The sequence below is a fragment of the Erpetoichthys calabaricus genome, chromosome 2 (assembly GCF_900747795.2).
Source record: "Erpetoichthys calabaricus chromosome 2, fErpCal1.3, whole genome shotgun sequence".
Lineage (NCBI taxonomy): Eukaryota > Metazoa > Chordata > Cladistia > Polypteriformes > Polypteridae > Erpetoichthys > Erpetoichthys calabaricus.
Genome location: NC_041395.2, coordinates 183,786,317 through 183,804,799, shown reverse-complemented (window position 1 = coordinate 183,804,799; position 18,483 = coordinate 183,786,317). Strand labels below are relative to the sequence as shown.

At 38.2% G+C, this 18,483-nt stretch overlaps 1 protein-coding gene across 3 annotated transcripts in view; it reads left to right on the top strand.

The window, feature by feature from the left end:
* pgghg (protein-glucosylgalactosylhydroxylysine glucosidase) overlaps window positions 1-18,483 on the top strand; it is a 52,111-nt gene that overhangs the window by 10,630 nt on the left and 22,998 nt on the right. For 2 of the 3 annotated variants that reach the window (XM_028794880.2, XM_051922046.1), the window contains exons 4-12: window positions 694-1,129; window positions 1,936-2,055; window positions 2,179-2,310; window positions 5,788-5,899; window positions 5,977-6,049; window positions 6,168-6,304; window positions 6,599-6,732; window positions 15,450-15,548; window positions 15,653-15,747. In XM_028794880.2, coding sequence (XP_028650713.1) covers window positions 694-1,129; window positions 1,936-2,055; window positions 2,179-2,310; window positions 5,788-5,899; window positions 5,977-6,049; window positions 6,168-6,304; window positions 6,599-6,732; window positions 15,450-15,548; window positions 15,653-15,747 — 1,338 coding nt within the window. The remainder of the gene's footprint in view (window positions 1-693; window positions 1,130-1,935; window positions 2,056-2,178; window positions 2,311-5,787; window positions 5,900-5,976; window positions 6,050-6,167; window positions 6,305-6,598; window positions 6,733-15,449; window positions 15,549-15,652; window positions 15,748-18,483) is intronic. The other variant, XM_051922045.1, reaches the window with a different exon arrangement.

The window sequence follows — 18,483 nt, the reverse complement described above, 5'->3', positions numbered from 1 at the left end:
GGCACCGCTGCTACCAGGGGGACTGCCATCTAGCGGCTTGAGGAAGGTACTGTCCTGTGTTTGTTCTCCTCCCCGGTCCTTCTGGTTCATAGGCGTCCCGGCCGGATAAGGGCCCTGGCCATCCAACACAATGTTTATTTTCATTCTCTTTCATTAAAAAAATTTTTTTTTGCTTGAACTTAACTGTTCTTGGTTTGCCATTATTATAAAACCCTAAGGTATATTCTTTTCCATTTTAATTTTTTCATGGGGCATGCATTATAAAACCAAAATGTACTATGTTTATGTATTTCAATGGTCAGTGTTTTTTTTCTGCTTTTAATTTAGTTCTCTCTTTTATTTATTAGATTGTCTCATTCCTTATGCGCTACTGTATTTTCTGATATCATTTGTATATTTTAGACACTTTATATTACTCATTTCAGCATTGTACATTTTATTTAGGCTACATATGTAATGGTCTTTCATCCTGTCCATGATGACATTTTTCCCCCTTGGTGCCCTTAGAATATAACAATTATTTCCAGGGCACCATTTAAAAAAATAGTGGACGCATTTTATATTTTTGATATATGTATTGTGAGTTATTATTTTTCAATAGTCCATTTAAAGTATCTAAAAGTAATAATAATGTCAATGAATAAGTCCAATCAGCATGCAATTATATTACCACTATCTTGTTCTTTATTTAAGGTACATTTATGGCCAGATACTAATCCGTGAAGTGAAAGATGCCCCGAAACCAAGCATCCACTTAATCTGGACTCCTGTTACCACAAGCCTAACTCTGCCTGCAGGGAAGACGAGTGCTAGCTGGGTGTTTCTAACAGCAGTGGCAGAAACAGCAGACCAAGCAAAAGACAGCTATTCTAATGGACTGGCTCTGGTTGCCAGTGGCAAACTGTGCTCTTCTCACAAGTGTGCTTGGGCAGAACTTTGGTCACTTTGTGGTATAAGAGTAGGAGGTCCTCTTGCTTTAAACCAGGCCCTAATTGGCTGTGTCTACTACCTGCTCAGTGCACTTCCACCTTTACAAGTAGAAGGCTTCCTATTTAATGGCATTAGCCCAGGTGGGCTTAGTAATGGTAAAAAGGGAGAGGACTACTGGGGACATGTCTTCTGGGATCAGGTAAGAGGACAGATGATCATGGAGCCATTCACAACTCAGTAAATATATAATTTTTAACTTAATATTTTAGCAGAAGCCTTCCCAATGATACCCAGATTTTATTTGGTAATTGAACTAAACATTGATAAAAAATTAACCAGCCTACATACTAGGTTTATTTTAAGCTAATGTACTGTATTTTCAAACCAGCAAGGAATTATTTAGGGCCATATTTTCACGTTCTCACATGGAGAAGATGCCCATGAGCTAAGGACCTCTGAACCAGTAAGAAGCAGCTTATGCATCTGAGCTTAAGGGAACTCCTGTGTAATTGAGCAAATGAGCTTTTGGCTTCTACTGCAACTGCAAGGGTATTGCTCAGCCTCAATGCCCCTAACAGGGTACACCTTTGTGAAAGGTAACCCATCAACGCTAAACAGCATAAGCTTATTATATATTTAAGAACTGTTAACTTTACATGCTAGAACTCCAAATGTTTTAACTTGTGTCTTTCAATTCAGTGTTAGTTTTATAAAATGTATGATAGCTGAATATTTATGGAGCTCGGTCCATGGATGTCTTAATTACCTGCAGATGAAAATGCCCTATCATCTTTGAAATTCTTTATTCTGCAGGTCTTCTACTGTAGGTTTCACTTCAGACCTTTATGATTATCAATGCAATTTGAAAGTTTAAAGTATCTGTCAAAGGTAGTGGGTAAATCCCTCGTGAGCTTTGTTTTGTAAAATTTGCTGATTTTGCTAAAGTATGCATAGAAGTGCATACTTTGCATTTAACTACCCTATTATTGTGCATTATGTGTTTAGGATGTATGGATATATCCCAATGTCCTCCTCCTCCTTCCGGCCATGGCACATGCCATTCTGAGTTACAGGATTCACACTCTAAAAGGAGCAAAAAAAAATGCTTTGAATCAAGGATATAAGGTACTGACTTAATCTTGATTTGAAAGGCATCAAAATCTAAAGTCAATGATGGCTTTTTGACAGAGTTGCATCTTCTCAGTGTTACCTATTCAGCTTGGGCTTTTCTACCCACTTTGTCTTCAGGGTGTCAAGTTTGCATGGGAGAGTGCTTTAACTGGTGAGGAGATGTGTCCAGAAGAAATATATGGCCAGAAGGAGATTCACATCAATGGAGATGTCTGCTTTGCCTTTCAGCAGTATCTATATGCAACAGGGGTATGTACTTTAGCATCACTTACTTCAAAAGAGCTGCCCAGTGCTTCTTTCAGAGCAACTCTTGAATCCAGCTTGGCCCATCCTACACACAATGGCTTTTAATGGCTGCTACTGCTTTCTGAAGGAAAGGTGACTGCAGTCTCTTTTTTTAATAATTCTTTTCAATTATAGAGCACTTTTCTCACTACTCAAATGCTCTCCGTGCAGGGAGGACCTGGAGCGTGAACCCTTGATCTCCTTACTGCGAGGCAGCACTGTCTTCTCTGTCTACTCACTCCACATGGTCAAATCTAGCAAATAACAGCACTTTGGGGTTTCTTCACTCTTATTATTTGTCCAGACTACCCTACACTAAAAATACTGGGCACTTAAAATTTATTGGTTAATAGAGTTTTTGCTGTCACTTCCATTCTACTAGTAGTCTTTGAATGGTAGATGGGTTTACTTTGGATAAAAGTCTTGTAGCTCCCTGAAGAAAGTATTGAATAGAATTTGCATCATCTTAGATTTTCATACTGCCCACTGATCATTCTAAGTTTTTTAAAATCTGCAAGTAATCTCATGTTTCAAAATCCATTGCAGCTAGAGGTATTAATCTGTGTTTACAATAGAATTAGTTGGGTGTACTAAAAGCATAATCTAATAGAGCTGTGTGAAAAGATTCTAAAGTCCGTTTATAATAACATGGCAACGATCAGCTTATTAGCAGTAAAATAAATTATCATGTATATGCCCATTGGTTTATTCCAGCACCTCATTACCGCAGAGATATTTTTCAGCTCATCTTGACCCTTTACTAGCAGACCTGGTTCAGATCTGCTTTTAATTCTATCAGCAAATATATACTTAAAATATAAATCACAGCACAAATCTCATCTTACGCTTAAAGACTGCTAAGGTTACCTCCAGGCCAATGTCTAATGAAAAGTGTGCAATCTGTTCTTATTTGAATAGTAATTAAGTTGTTTGTACTACGAACATATTTATTTAAATATAGTATTGTGGGACCAGGGTTTATCCCAGCAGCTTTAGGATCAAAGCAGGAACAAACCATGGATGGGGTGGCACATCACTGCAGGGCACATCCAGGTTGACCTAAACTAGTCAATATAAACTGCATGTTTTTGGGATACATGATATTCCTACAGAAGTATAGAGACAACTTTGCACAGGAAGTGAATTTGTCAGTATTGAAACTCGGACCTTTTTATAGAATGGTAGCAGTGCAATCCAGACAACTACAGGGGGATAACACTTCTCTCGGTGCCAGGTAAGGTCCTTGCTAGGGTCGTCCTCAATAGGATCTGTGATCACTTGCTCAACTACCAGCGACCGGAACAGTCTGGTTTTACGCCTAAGAAGTCTACCATCGACCGCATCCTGGCACTGAGGGTTCTCATGGAGCGCACACGCGAATATCGGCAGAGTTTCTTTGCAGCCTTTGTCAATTTTCACAAAGCGTTCAACTCGGTTGATCGAGCTGCCCTGTGGGACATCCTGAGGATTCACTGGATCCCCTCGAAGTTGCTGGATATCATGGCCGGCCTGTACACTGGTACTGTGAGTGCTGTGCAGAGTGGAGGCAGGACCTCTGCATTTTTCCCAGTTGATTCTGGGGTTCATCAGGGGTGTGTTCTTGCTCCTACTCTGTTCAATGCTTGTATGGACTGGGTGTTGGGCAAGGTCGTGGGGTCCAGTGGCTGTGGGGCATCTGTTGGTGAAGAAAGATTCACGGATCTTGACTTTGCTGACGATGCTGTGATCTTCGTGGAGTCAATGGAGGCGGTGATTGGGGCGCTCGAGAGACTGAGTGAGGAGTCTGAGTGTCTGGGCTTGCGAGTGTCCTGGATAAAAACCAAGATCCAGGCCTTTAATGACCTCATGGGCAGAGCCATCAGCAGTGTGTCTGTTTGCGGAGAGAGTGTTGACTTTGTTGAGAGGTTTACTTACCTTGGCAGTGACATTCATGTCTCTGGTGACTCTTCCTATGAAGTCAGTAGATGGATTGGGAGAGCATGGGGGGTCATGAGGTCGCTGGAAAGGGGTGTGTGGCACTCCCGATATCTATGCAAAAGGACGAAGGTCCAAGTCTTTAGAGTCCTGGTGCTTCTTGTCTTGCTATATGGTTGCGAGACATGGACACTATCCAGTGACCTGAGATGAAGACTAGACTCCTTTGGTACAGTGTCTCTCCGGAAAATCCTTGGGTACCGTTGGTTTAACTTTGTGTCAAATGAGCGGATGCTCATGGAGTCCCGAATGAGGCACATTACCTGCATTGTGAGGGAGCATCAGTTGCGGCACTACGGCCATGTGATGTGTTTCCGCAAGGGTGATCCAGCTCGTAAGATCCTCATTGTAAGGGACCCGAGTGGCTGGACCAGACCAAGGGGTCGCCCACGTAACACCTGGCTGCGGCAGATAGAGGGTCATTTCCGGAGGGTGGGACTGGACCGCTTGTCTGCCTGTGGGGTTGCTAACCAGGATCCCGAGTTGTTTCGTTGTGTAGTGGGTGCGGCAACGCACTGTACCAGTGCATGCTCCCCAACTTGAGCAGCAGTGCTCAATAGCTCACCAACACACCCCTGTTTGAAACTTTCAGTATGTGATAGCAGTAGTAATAATAGTATTGTCATACGTACTGAGTCCAGTCATCGATCAATACATCACCAATCTAAACTATGATATTGAAAAACTTACCATATCAACATAATCAAACAACAAGATAGAAGACTTTCATATTGCCATTACATTTTTACACATAGGCATTTTTGTTTGATATACGCACCCCTTTAATTGCCCTCAGAAAATTGTTCTTATTAATGCAATATATATGTGCAGTGGGTATAGAAAAGATTCACCCCCTTCGAAATATTCCCATTATTTTTTGCTTTACAGCCTTAAATGAAAACATACACAAAAAATATTTCTTCCCAGCTGTACTTACTCAATGCAACCTGTAACATCCAAGTGAAAAATATCACAGCTACAGTTCAGAAAAATTATAAAAAATCAAAAACATGACATACTGAGATTAATAAAGAATCACCCCCCAATGTCATTTTGTTGAACCACCTTTTGCTTTAATGATAGCTTTGAGTCTGTTGGGATACTTCTCTATCAGCAATATTTGCCCACTCTTCTTTACAGAACTGTTCAAGTTCTGTCAAATTGGATGGTGAGCATTTTATGAACTGCTATCTTTAAATCTTTCCACAGATTTTCAATGGGATTTAGGTCTGGGCTCTGACTGGGCCACACAAGGACATTCACTTTTTTCTCATTCAGCTACTGTGTGGTCAATTTTGCTGTGTGCTTCATATGCATTTCACAAAAATATTTGGCATGTTTGGACTTCTGCAAGCAACTTCTAGACCTATTTTTATACTGCAAAATAAAAGTTGATAATGGTCTCCTTGTTTAGTTTTTTTCCCGTAAATTTAATGAGACTTTCTCCAATCACTTTATTTATTTAAGGATTTGTCTCTTTTTCGTGAAGAAGGAGGATGGCCCCTGGTGCAGGGCATTGCAGAATACTGGGTCAGTCGAGTGACATGGAACACAGAGCATGGATGGTATGAGATTAAAGGTAAGAGCACATAATAGAAATGTCCAGCTAGCGCTTTTGTTTCACTCACATTTGAATGCTATTTACGTTTGATCTAGGTGTGATGCCCCCTGATGAGTACCATGTTGATGTGGATAACTCTGTGTATACCAATGTTGTGGCTAAATACAGGTATGTGGGCAAGTGCTATGTTTAGTATGTTATACCATTGTTATTCTTTATTGATGCAAGCAGGTACATTGGTGGTTTTATCATCAACTTAAAGTTAAAAGTTTTACTATGTCCACAGTCTCGAATTTGCAGTTGAACTGGCACAACTCTTACAGATTGAAGTTCCTGAAGAATGGCAGGAAGTTGGCAGCAAAATCAAAGTGCCTTTTGATCCAGATGAGCAGTACCATCCAGAGTTTGATGGATTTCAAAAAGGCGAGTTTTTTCTCTTGCATCTGTCTGTCCTATTTCTAGTAAAGTACATTTTACATAAATTATTGTATAATTAAAACTGCATATGAAAATGATTTAGGAGGCCAATATGAATAAATGGATGAGTGTAGTCTGTGATGGAACAGTTCTCAGGTTAAAGTAAGTTTCAACTATAAATTTAGTGATCTTGGAATTGGCTGTGACACTGCGTCCCTGACCTGGATTTAGAGGGTCTAACAATGGAAAAATGGATGAAAAATAGAATCATCTCCTTCTTGCTTTCTCTTTCCTTATCAGGGGAAACAGTTAAACAGGCTGATGTTGTGCTACTTGGATTTCCCCTGGGATATCCTATGAGTGAAGATGTCAGAAGGAATGACCTGGAGTTCTATGAGCCCTTGACTGATCAAGGTGGCCCTTCCATGACCTGGGTATTTTATTTATTTATTTATTTATTACTGTGAACAGAAAATGAAAATCGACAGTAGACATGAATGAAAAAAATGTATTCAGGAATTGTTTTTTTAAAGTGTGTCATGCAGTGGTATTTTTTTTCTAATTAAAAACTTAAGCCCCTGTCAGATTTTCATCAATGATTCGTAGACTTCACTTACTCAGTCATATCAAGTCTGGCACTGTGCATCAGGCTACAGTGATTTTCATTTGTGTAGTTTGATGTATAACACACCCAGACAAAATCAAACTGGTCTGAGTATGTCTTAAATCATACAAGTGGGTTCCTGTGTGTGGGAGAGCTGACAACCAATAAGGGTAAGGGAAATCAAGTGTTGTCAATTGCAAAAACAGAATAGAGCCATGTCTTTCTGATATCTCATGTTTGTTGTACCATGATGGAGTTTAAATTATAAAATGAACCTGGAAGCCAACAGTGCTGTCAGAACTGGCTCGTATAATGTGACAAGCTGCTATAAAGTGTTCATGGAGTCCTGTAATTTGCCACCCCCTGTGACTTTTTCTTGTGTAATTTGACATCCTTGAGAAGAGGAGATCCATCGAACACAATCGTTAAGTTCTCAAAAAAAACAGTTTTAGTTATACTATCAATTAAAATCTTCTGCCTTGGTGTATCATTCCATTACTTTTGGACTATTACTTTATGCGATGTAGATAAGTATATCACAATATAAAATGAGGATAGCCAAATCATTAAAGTGGTTACTTGGGGTGATGTCCAATTGGATGGAAGTAAAACTTTAGCTGCTCTTGTCAGATTCATAGTGAGTTAATAGGCTGTTAGGTGAAGGAGAATGTACACTCACCAGCCACTTTATTAGGTACACCTGTTCAACTGCTTGTTAACGTTAATATCTAATCAGCCAATCACATGGGAGCAACTCAATGCATTTAGGCATGTAGACATTGCTGAAGTTCAAACCGAGCATCAGAATGGGGAAGAATGGCAATTTAAGTGACTTTGAACATGACATGGTTGTTGATGCCAGATGGTCAAGTCTGAGTATTTCAGAAACTGCTGATCTACTGGGATTTTCACACAAAACCATCTCTAGGGTTTACAGAGAATGTTCTGAAAAAGGAAAAATAATCAGTGAGCGGTAGTTCTCTTGCTGAAAATGCTTTGTTGATGCCAGTGGTCAGAGGAGAATGGTCAGACTGGTTTGAGCTGATAGAAAGGTAACAATAACTCTTGCTGAAAATGCTTTGTTGATGCCAGTGGTCAGAGGAGAATGGTCAGACTGGTTTGAGCTGATAGAAAGGTAACAATAACTCAAATAACTACTTGTTACAACTGAGGTATGCAGAAGAGAATCACTGAATGCACAACACGTCAAACCCGAAGCAGCAGGTGCCACTCCTGTCAGCTAGGAACAGGCAACTGAGGCTACAATTCACACAGGCTCACCAAAATTGGACAATAGAACATTCAAACGGTAGCATCAGAATTTGGCAACAACAATATGAAAGCATGGATCCATCCTGCCTTGTATCAACAATTCATGCTGGTGGTGATGGTGTAATGGTATGGAGGATATTTTCTTAACACACCTTGGACCCCTTAGTACCAACTGAGCATCATTTAAATGCCACAGTGTACCTGAGTATTGTTGCTGACCATGTCCATCTCTTTATGACTGCAGTGTACAAATCTTCTGATAGCTAATTCCAGCAGGATAATGTGCTATGTCCCAAAACTTGAATCATGTCAAACTGGTTTCTTGAACATTACAATGAGATCACTATACTCAAATGGCCTCCACAGACACCAGATCTGAATCCAGTAGAGCTCCTTTGGGATGTGGTGAAATGGGAGATTTGCATCATGGATGTGCTGCCGACAAATCTGTAGCAACTGTGTGATGCTATCATGTCGATATGGACCAAAATCCCTGAGGAATGTTTCCAGCACCTTTTTGAATCTGTGCCACAAATAATTACGGTAGTTTAGAAGGCAAAAGGGGGGTCCAACCCAGTACTAGCAAGGTGTACCTAATAAAGTAAAATACTCAGAAAAGAAATACCTAGTAAAGAAATACTCAGAAAAACTCAGTCGGCAACAACAACCATGCCACATTCAGAGTCGCTTAAATCGCCTTTCTTCCCCATTCTGATGCTTGGTTTGAACTTCAGCAGGTCGCCTTGACAATGTCTACATGCCTAAATGCATTGAGTTGCTGCCATGTGATTGGTTGATAGATATTTGCGTTAATGAGGAGTTGAACTGGTGTACCTAATAAAAAGTGGCTGGTGAGTGTATATTTCTACTAAAAAGTGAATAATATGCAAAAAGTCATACTTGTAAAAATGACATTTGATGCCCATTTTGATTATTAATGCATATGGAGCTAGAAACCTTTAATCAAATTGGACATCATATATATATTCCAAACCAACAAATGGCTGTAACATTCCAGCACTGAACAGTAGAAGCAAAACTAGAACCTGAATTTCACAATGCAAAGGTAAAAGCATTGGAGAAAACAAGGCTTTTATTTAGCCACAGTAGTTCCACATTTTTATTTCTTGATTAACATTTGCCCTGTCTTGCTAAACTTCTTGACCTCATTCTTTACCACATGTTTGTCTCTTGCTACAGTTGTGATGTGATTGAAAGTACTTTTTTTTAATATACTCCGTTAATCCCAAGAGGAAATTGTCTTTTTGCATGACCTTGGTTACTGCAGTTTTCATCTCTCTTGGATGCTCTACAGTGGCTTGTCATGATCCTGATTGTCTAAGCAGCTATTTTAATACCTGAAGCAAACTTTGTACGAAAAAGTTTTGACAAGATCATTTTTTAAATACTGCACTAATTTGACATTAAGTCTGGTAATGCATGTAAGTATATAATAAGTTTGTATTATTATTGTAACAGGCCTAAAATAAGTCCATTACAAAGTGTGTGAGTGTACAGATGTCTGTCACTTCTCAGAGCTAAAAGTCCAAATAGTCACTTAAACTCGTAAGGATTTTGCCATTCCATACCATTTTCTAAGCCTGCTTACTCCTGAGCAGGGTTGTGGTGGGGATTGCTAGAGCCTATCTCAGCACGCATAGAGTGTAAGGCATAAACAAACCATGGACAAGATGCCAATCCATCTCAGTGTGCACACACTTACACTAAGCCCAATTTACCATCACCAGTTCATATAATGTGCATGAGTCTGGACTGTGGGAGGAAACTGGAGCACCCAGAGGATGCCCATGCACACGCTGGGAGGACCTGGGATGAGAGAGCCCAGGTGTCCTTGCTGTGAGGCAGTGGCGCTCTCACTGCGCCACCATTCTGCCCACAGTGATTTAGTTCAAATAAATAAGAGGGATGTTTTTGATACAAAGCTGCATCCAAGATGTAATCTGAAAATCACTTAAGAAGAAGTGTCAGTGCAGCAAGCTGTTCCAATATCCATCTTATTTTATGAAACCTGCTTAATCCAGTTTTAGTGGCACAGCAGAAAGTTGAGCACATTGTGGCATCATTGGGCACAAGCTAGGTACAACCCTGGACAGGATGCCAGTCAATGTCACTATGTATGCTGTAATTTTTTTCTTCTCTTTACTTTCACAAAATGCACAAATTTAACTGTGTATTACAGTTGGTATTTTACATTCTGAATGATTTCAGGTAGTGCTGGGCGGTATACCGGTTCATACCGAAAACCGTTTTTTATTTTTGTTATGATATGGATTTTTCTTATACCGCAACACCGGTTTAAATTGCCTAAACAACGTTCGGAACGTGCCACTGCGGGAAACTGTTTAACGGGAACCCTTTTCACTGCTACACCAGTGTTGCGCGGGGGCTCTTTTTCAATGCTACACCGCTAAACAGACATGCAACGGAGTACATGCGGGAATGGAGGTATTGTGCGGTGAAAATAGACAGAGAACATTCTTAAACTGAAGCTGTAGCTGACCATAAAGTTGAAAATGATGAACTTTTTCTGGAAAAAGGAGTCACGTCTGTTGTCTGGAGATACTTTGGATTTAAAAGGTCGGATGTGGACCATTGTGTTCAAATGTGTGAATACTGTTTCTATACTACTGGATAATACTGCAAGCCAAGTTGTACTTATTTTATTTTTTTCAATACTGTGTAATGTACCTAGGTACTGTATAACAGCGTGACGACATGTTGACTTTATTCTCGACATTTTCACTTTAATCTCGACGCTTATGATGAGAATAAAGTCGACATGTTGACTTTATTCTTGATATTTCTACTTTATTCTCGCCGTTTGACGAGATTAAAGTCGATATGTTGACTTTATTCTCGTAATTTGTTATTAAAGTAGAGCATCGTAAACTAAAATGAATCTTAAAATGAATATTTAATTTACTAGATTTTCTCAAACCCCGTTATAAATTATGTAGCACATTAAATGCTTTGTGTTAAGGGTTCCCGGAGCCATGTTAATCGCTACATGCTTCTTAAACTGACTTCCTCTTGCACTAAGAGGAGGTGCAGGCAGCACACAGAATACATTAATTTCATGATATTCCTGCTCCCTGAACATTTAGAATGCTAAGATAAATACTTGATAAAATTTTCATGATGAAATGCATTAAAGCATGTATTAATCATGTGCCTCGCAGCAATTGGGTCCCGGTTGTTCCCCGCTTTGAATTTGCATGTTTTTCTGGTGGGTTTACTTGGCGTGCTTCAGTTTCCTTTCAAAGTCCTGTAGAGTGTGGGGTTTTGTTCTGCTATATTAACCCTGCTAGTGTATGTTTTGCTCGTATTCACCCTGTGATGTGCTGGCGCCACGTTCAGGATTTGCTCCTGCCTCGCACACAATGCTTACTGGGATGGGCGCAACCTTGAATGGATGGCATAATTAAACATGTATAACAAAGATTTTTTTTTAAGTTCTGAACACTCCGTGGTCTAAGTGTATAACTACGTTTAATTTCACAAAGACGTTTATCGTGTGGAGAAAGAAAATGGAAGGATAGGAACTGGGGTTTTGGTATGTCAGAAAGAGACAGCACGCATGAAAGCCCACTCAGAAGAACATCCATTGAATTCTGTGTTCATGTCTCCAACCACCAAATCACAAACCCAATATTTAAGTTAAACCTGTGCGATACCCATTCACACATCCAGTTTTTTGGAGCCTCGTCACACCTGCCATAAAGTTCTCTACACTGAACGTACACCTGGGGACCCCTTAGTGTGAGGGAACAGAACTACCGTGAATGTTTAATACCTGCTTTAATGCATTTCATCATGAAAATTTATCTTGGCATTCTACATTTTCAGAGAGCAGGAATATTATGAAGTGAATGTATTCTGTGCAGTGATCGCTGCCTGCGCCTCCTCTTAGTGCAGAAGAAGTCAGTTTAAGAAGCGCGCAGTGATTAACAACTGGGCCGGAGAACACAACAGAAAGCATTTAATGTGCTACATTGACTTATGACGGGATTTGAGAAAATCTAGTAAATTAAACATTGATTTTAGGATGAAGTTTAGTTTACAACATTCTACTTTAATGACAAAATAAACTATGAGAATAAAGTGGAAATGTCGACTTTAATCTCGACAGTTTGTTTTTTTTCTTCACTATGTCCGTATTTTTTTTGTCTTCACAGCGGCTCTAATATGATTCCGTAGGGCTATACCACAAATAGCATTATAAATGCAAGTTGTAGTTTTATTATTTACTAGACAAAGAGCCCATTTCGACAACGTAAGATGAAATGGGCACGAGTTTGTGTCAGCAGTGTATGAAGAACAAATGATAAGTAACGAAGAAGTTGTTTTGTAATGATTGTAGTCCGCTTTACTCATTACTGTACAGGCTTGTACTGTTAGTTGATGAATTTTCCAGGCCTATAGTATAATATTGAATGATGAATGTTCCAGTACAATATGGAATAGTAATAAGTATAAGCACCACAAACCTGATATAGGTGTATTGAATGAATGCATAATTGAATCAGAATGCGTAATTAGGCCTCGAGCTGTAGTCGAAATCGCCTTTCAGGCCTCTAGAGCTTTATTCGAAGTCGCCTTTCTCTTTGAATTACTGCGGCTGTAAATCTGCCGCCTGCCGCGATGTTGGGGTTGGATGTCGGTCTCGTAAGGTTTTTCGGGCAGCTGCGCAGAAGGCAACTGCGCATTCGGCTTCGGACAGACGTGAGTGAGTGAGTGAGTGAGTGAGTGAGTGAGTGAGGAGGCAGGCGAATTATGTATTAAGATGTATATAGCTTAGCTTGAAGCAAGGTCCATATTAATGCAGTTTGTCTTAATGATGGTCCAGTTGGTAAAGATGTCATCACCAAGTTGCACTTGTTTTATTTTATTTTTATTTTGTGAATACTGTGTAATGCACCTGGGCTTTGAAGTCTTGGAAGTAATAGTATTAATACTGGAAGTTGCACTATTATTTATTGTATTGTTATTATTTGTTAGTTTAAATATTATGCAGTTTAATGATGGTAAAGTTTTTTAAAAAGTCACTTTAATGTGTCAGTGGAAAGAGATTGTTAACATTAACAAAGTGTAGCTAGTTTACAAAAAAAATTACTATTCCTTTTCTAAGACATGTTCAGTGCAGTACAACTTTTGACAATCACCTCTGGATATTTTACTAAGTCTAAATGACTCTTTGAACTTTTTTCAATAAAAAGGCTCTATATTTTGACTGCATCTGTCATGCAATGTGGTTCCTTCTCTTCATTAGCGCCACCCCCTTGAAAACTATCACTTTATGGGGCCATGCAAACCTGTATTAATACTTGTGTGCACATTAAAATGTTTTTTTGACAATGTACAATTCTCATGACAGTGAAATAGGTTATTCTTAGCCAGTAATTGCTGTGGAAAATGTGGTTAACATCCACTCATGCATGGGAAAAAAAATATCGTCCAATACCGTGAAACCAGTGTAATTTTGAAAAATACCGTGATATAGAATTTTGGTCATACCGCCCAGCACTAATTTCAGGAGAAGTACACCTTATTTCATTATAATATACATGGCGTCTCTGTATTTATGGCAAGTTGGGCTCTGACCCCTTATCTCCAAGCAGATGCCGTTGTTATGCAAAATTAAAAAGTATTATACTCACCTCAGTAATTCAGTGGATTTTGTAAAATGTTTACAGAAAACTGAACTTAATTTTTAAAGTATTTTTTTTGTGTTTGGTGCCGTTAGCCTGTTTTTGGGATGCTTGGCTGGAACCTTTGACCAAACAGTGTTCTAGGTACACCTTTGCTCATATACACATGCAGCCTGACCTATTCAGTTCTACCTTGTGCCCTTTTAAGTGACCAATTTGTTGATTATGTGATGCAGGTTAAAGGGTGTGTGAACTTGTGCATCTAACTGTTTTAGAGTAGTTCTCATCATTATCATGAATCATGTTTACTTACGTAAATCCAGTTATCACTTTGCCCACTGAACAACAAATGTAAATGTTGATATTGAGGTATATTTTAATACTGTCCTTTGGTATTTGTACTGTATGACAAAATGTTGATAGATTTTCATTTTGTGTCTTTTATTTGTATTAGACAGTTTATTATTAATGGTGCTCTAGTGTAATGCATTGTGAAATGCCATTTCTGTCCCTTGTCCCTAATGTGACTGATCTCCTTTATGCCACTACAATGGTATTTTTTTGTCATGTTCCTTGCCAACACATTCATCCTGCCAGCTCTGCTTCACACTGCTCACTTGTGGTCAGAGGTTAAAGAAAGGCACACATACACACTACACCCTTTGATTAGCTAGTCAGGATGTCTCTACCCCTTCTTGTCAGGACAGTCTCCCAGGTTCACATGGCCCCACCAGAATTTTCATGCCAAAAATGCCACCATATACCAAATTAATCAGATTATGAGGAAAGACTAACGCAGCTTGTTAAAGAAGTACTTAGAATAAAGATAGTGAATGGTGTTAAAATAACCAGTTCATATTTTTGTTTCATATCTTATATAAATAAAATAAAAACCACAGACATCTTCCAAATGCATAGTCTGCTTACAGTAATGGGGCAATTAAGCAAATCTTTCAATAAAATGAAACATTTTCACTTGTAAAATACCTATCTTAAAAAAAGATGGGTCAACAAAGACAGTAAAGGAAATGTGCTGGGTTTTTAATTTGTATAACTTGATGTAGATGGTTTCATGCGTTCTGTCTCTCATGAGATTCACCTTTGACTTGTAACCAGTTTTTCCAATGCTGCAGCAACTTCTAGGACTGACTAATGTACCGTGATGCAGAAAGTGCCCCTATTTTTCAAATATGTTAGAAAACAATGTTCTTATATTTGTTCTACTGTTTTATTTGTTTGACCTGGTTAGTACATTATTCTCATTATCTGAGCTTTGAATTTTCAAGATGCTGGGCTGAAACAATGCATTTGTATTAATTCTGATTGACGCTGATCCTCAGGTACTTAAAGATATTCCTTTTATGTCATTATTAATGTTGTGAAGATTTTATTTTACAACCTTTATGAATTTTTTTTCTTTTACAATCTTCCATCCAAAATAAGAAATAAGGGTAATGCACAGACGTAACAAAGCAAATTTATATGTTGATTAGAGCTGGAATGAAACCACCACTTACTTATAAGTAATGTATTAGGAGTTCCATTATTTATAGTATGTATGAAATGAAAAATAAAGATTAATGGAGTTCCATATTGTATTTCTCAGGGAATGTTTGCTGTGGGCTGGATGGAACTCAAACAAAAGGCTCGTGCTCAGGCCCATTTAATGAAATGTTTCAACAATATTCAAGAACCTTACAAAGTAAGCTGAAACAAAAAAGATCCCAGTACAAATGAAAGAGCTACTATTGATGTTTTTAATTTGTATGTACTTCAAACTTTAACTGTTTTTCTTTTTATGTGACGGTGTGGAGTGAATATTCTGATGGAACTGGAGCTGTTAACTTTCTTACTGGGATGGGAGGCTTTCTCCAGGCTGTTCTGTTTGGATACACTGGTTTCAGGTATGAAGAAGGCATCTTTGTCATCCTACTAAAAAGAAGGAATAATCCTTCAGCATGTACCCTTTTATATGTTTGTAACCATTCTTTTAAATTTGTTCTGTGGACCTTTGCATTTTGGCTGTTTTTTCATAACAGATTTAACTAATTTTAAGGAATTCCTATTTATTTAAATTTTGTTGGTTTTATTGTAATTATTCCATACAAATAGATACATTTTTACAAAAAATAGGATTGAAAAGAAATCAACCCCCAACCCTGAGAAAGAGAGCATGGCCAACGGAATAAAACTTAAAGCTAGTAAAAATAAATAAATTGAGTTTAATAGGCGGATAAAGATAAATGGAGAAGAAAAAGAAATGGAAAGAGAATCTGCTTCCTCAGTGCTTTAAGAGCTTTTTCTAAAATATTATTGATTAGATCCTGCCAGGTTTTGAAAAAGTTCTGCACAGATCCTCTAACTGAGAATTTGATTTTTTTTTTTCAATTTCAAATAATATAAAACATCAGTTACCCACTGACTTAAAAGAGGAGAGTTAGGATTCTTCCAGTCTAGCAAAATAAGTCTGCGTGCCAATAGTGTAGTGAAGGCAATCTCAGTTTGTTTGTGCTTCTCCATTTTAAGCCCATCTGGAAGAACACCAAACACAGCTGTTAATGGGTTAGGAGGGATTGTGACACCAAGGCTGTCTGAAAGGCACTTAAAATTTTTTGTCCAGAATAATGTTAATTTGGTGCAGGCACAAAACATGTGACCCAGTGAGGCTGGAATTTGATTGCAGCGTTCGCAGGTTGGTTCTTTAACAAAGTTTCTAATTTGAAGATTGTGAAAGAAATGTGTTGCTGGAAAGTTAAATTTGGAATGTAATTGTTCATACGATGCAAAGATGTTGTCTATATAAAGATCTCTAAGCAATTTAATCCCAAATGCTTTCCAGATATTAAAAACTGCATATGTTTGCGAGGGTTGAAAAAGGTGGTTCTCATGCAGAGGTGCCACAGATAAAAGATTCTCTATCTTAAAATGCTTTCTACATTGGTTCCATATTCTGAGTGAGTGAAGCACAATTAGGTTATTAGTATATTGGCGACTAGCAAAATACCCGCGCTTCGCAGCGGAGAAGTAGTGTGTTAAAGAGGTTATGAAAAAGTAAAGGAAACATTTTAAAAATAACGTAACATGATTGTCAATGTAATTGTGTTGTCATTGTTATGAGTGTTGCTGTCATATATATATACATATACACATATACACACACACATACACACATATACAGATATATTATATATACATATACACATATATTTTTTATATATATATTTTTTTTATATATATATATATATATATATATATATATATATATATATATATATATATAATATACACATACATACATACATACATATACACACATAGATGCACTTACAATAACATAGAAATCAATATAAACAACATTAACATCATTATCATATGAGAATATGAAGTAATATATAAGAAGCACATTTCATATAAATATAAATTATTAAACAGTAAAATCTTCTTCTATAATTTGCTACCGTGGCTTTTCGTTGGTCTGTCCAGGATTTTAAATCACATGTAGCTTGCAAACCGTTTCACGTATTGACTTGAAATGTGGTACACATATAATACGTCACGTCTGCTATCCGCTTTATGGGTGATGAATGTATTACTCTTTTTATGTTTATTTTATTTTAGAATCAACTCCTATCTGCGCACACCAGGGCGGCCGTGGGCAGATGCGTATGGTGTATTCACTCCATGTTATCGTGCATTGCGCTGTCACTGGTATTTTGATAAAAGAATTTGAACAATATATAAGAAGCGTATAAATTATTAAACAGTAAAACATTAACATTTAAGAAGTAAATTTACATTGAGTACTACTGCAGTGCCTTCGGGTATACCTCATTTTTTCTTTGCCCATTACATGCTTAAATGTATACATTTTTTGGTGTACCTACCCGAGAACACGCGACATATAACCGACCGTGGGAGAAGCATGGATTTTAAACACGCATTGAGTTCATCTGCTGGTCTCCCTCGTGGAATAACTGGTAATGTTTGACTAAAATCTACAGCGAGTAAAACGACATTACCTCCTTTTTTTTTTTTTTTTTACGATCTCTGAGATCTTGCTTTTTTCGGTTCAAGGCTTCATAAGCTCTTTTATGTTCAATGTTGTACTTAATAAGTACTAATTATCCCAAACCATCATCTTTGAATGTTGCAAGACTTTCGCCTTGTATGTAGATCGGGGTAATTACATTCATTGCATTCCTAGTCTGAATCACAATCTGATTGTATGGGTGGTTACCTGGCACTGTAGGGTTGCCACCCGTCCTTTAAAATACGGAATCGTGCCGCGTTTGAGAATGAAATTGCGCGTCCCGTTTTGAATCAATACTGGACGGGATTTATCCCATATTTTTTTTATCATTTTTTTTTTTAAAGCAGCGTCTCATGCAAATCATCCCACACGCATTTTATGAAGATGCCTCCTTTCCTACTTTTGATTGGGTAATACTTGATGTCATCGTTAGTTTGATTGGTGTTTTTAACTGTCCAGTGAGGAGGGCGTGTCTTTTAAGTAGAGTCTGGAAAGTGTTGGCACTGAGATGTTGCGTCAGCGCCAGAGTTGAAGCCCCTAATGTTGCGGTCAGCAAGTCGGCTAACATCCGCCATGTGCCGTCTTTCAGTTGCGAGAAGCAGATCATAGA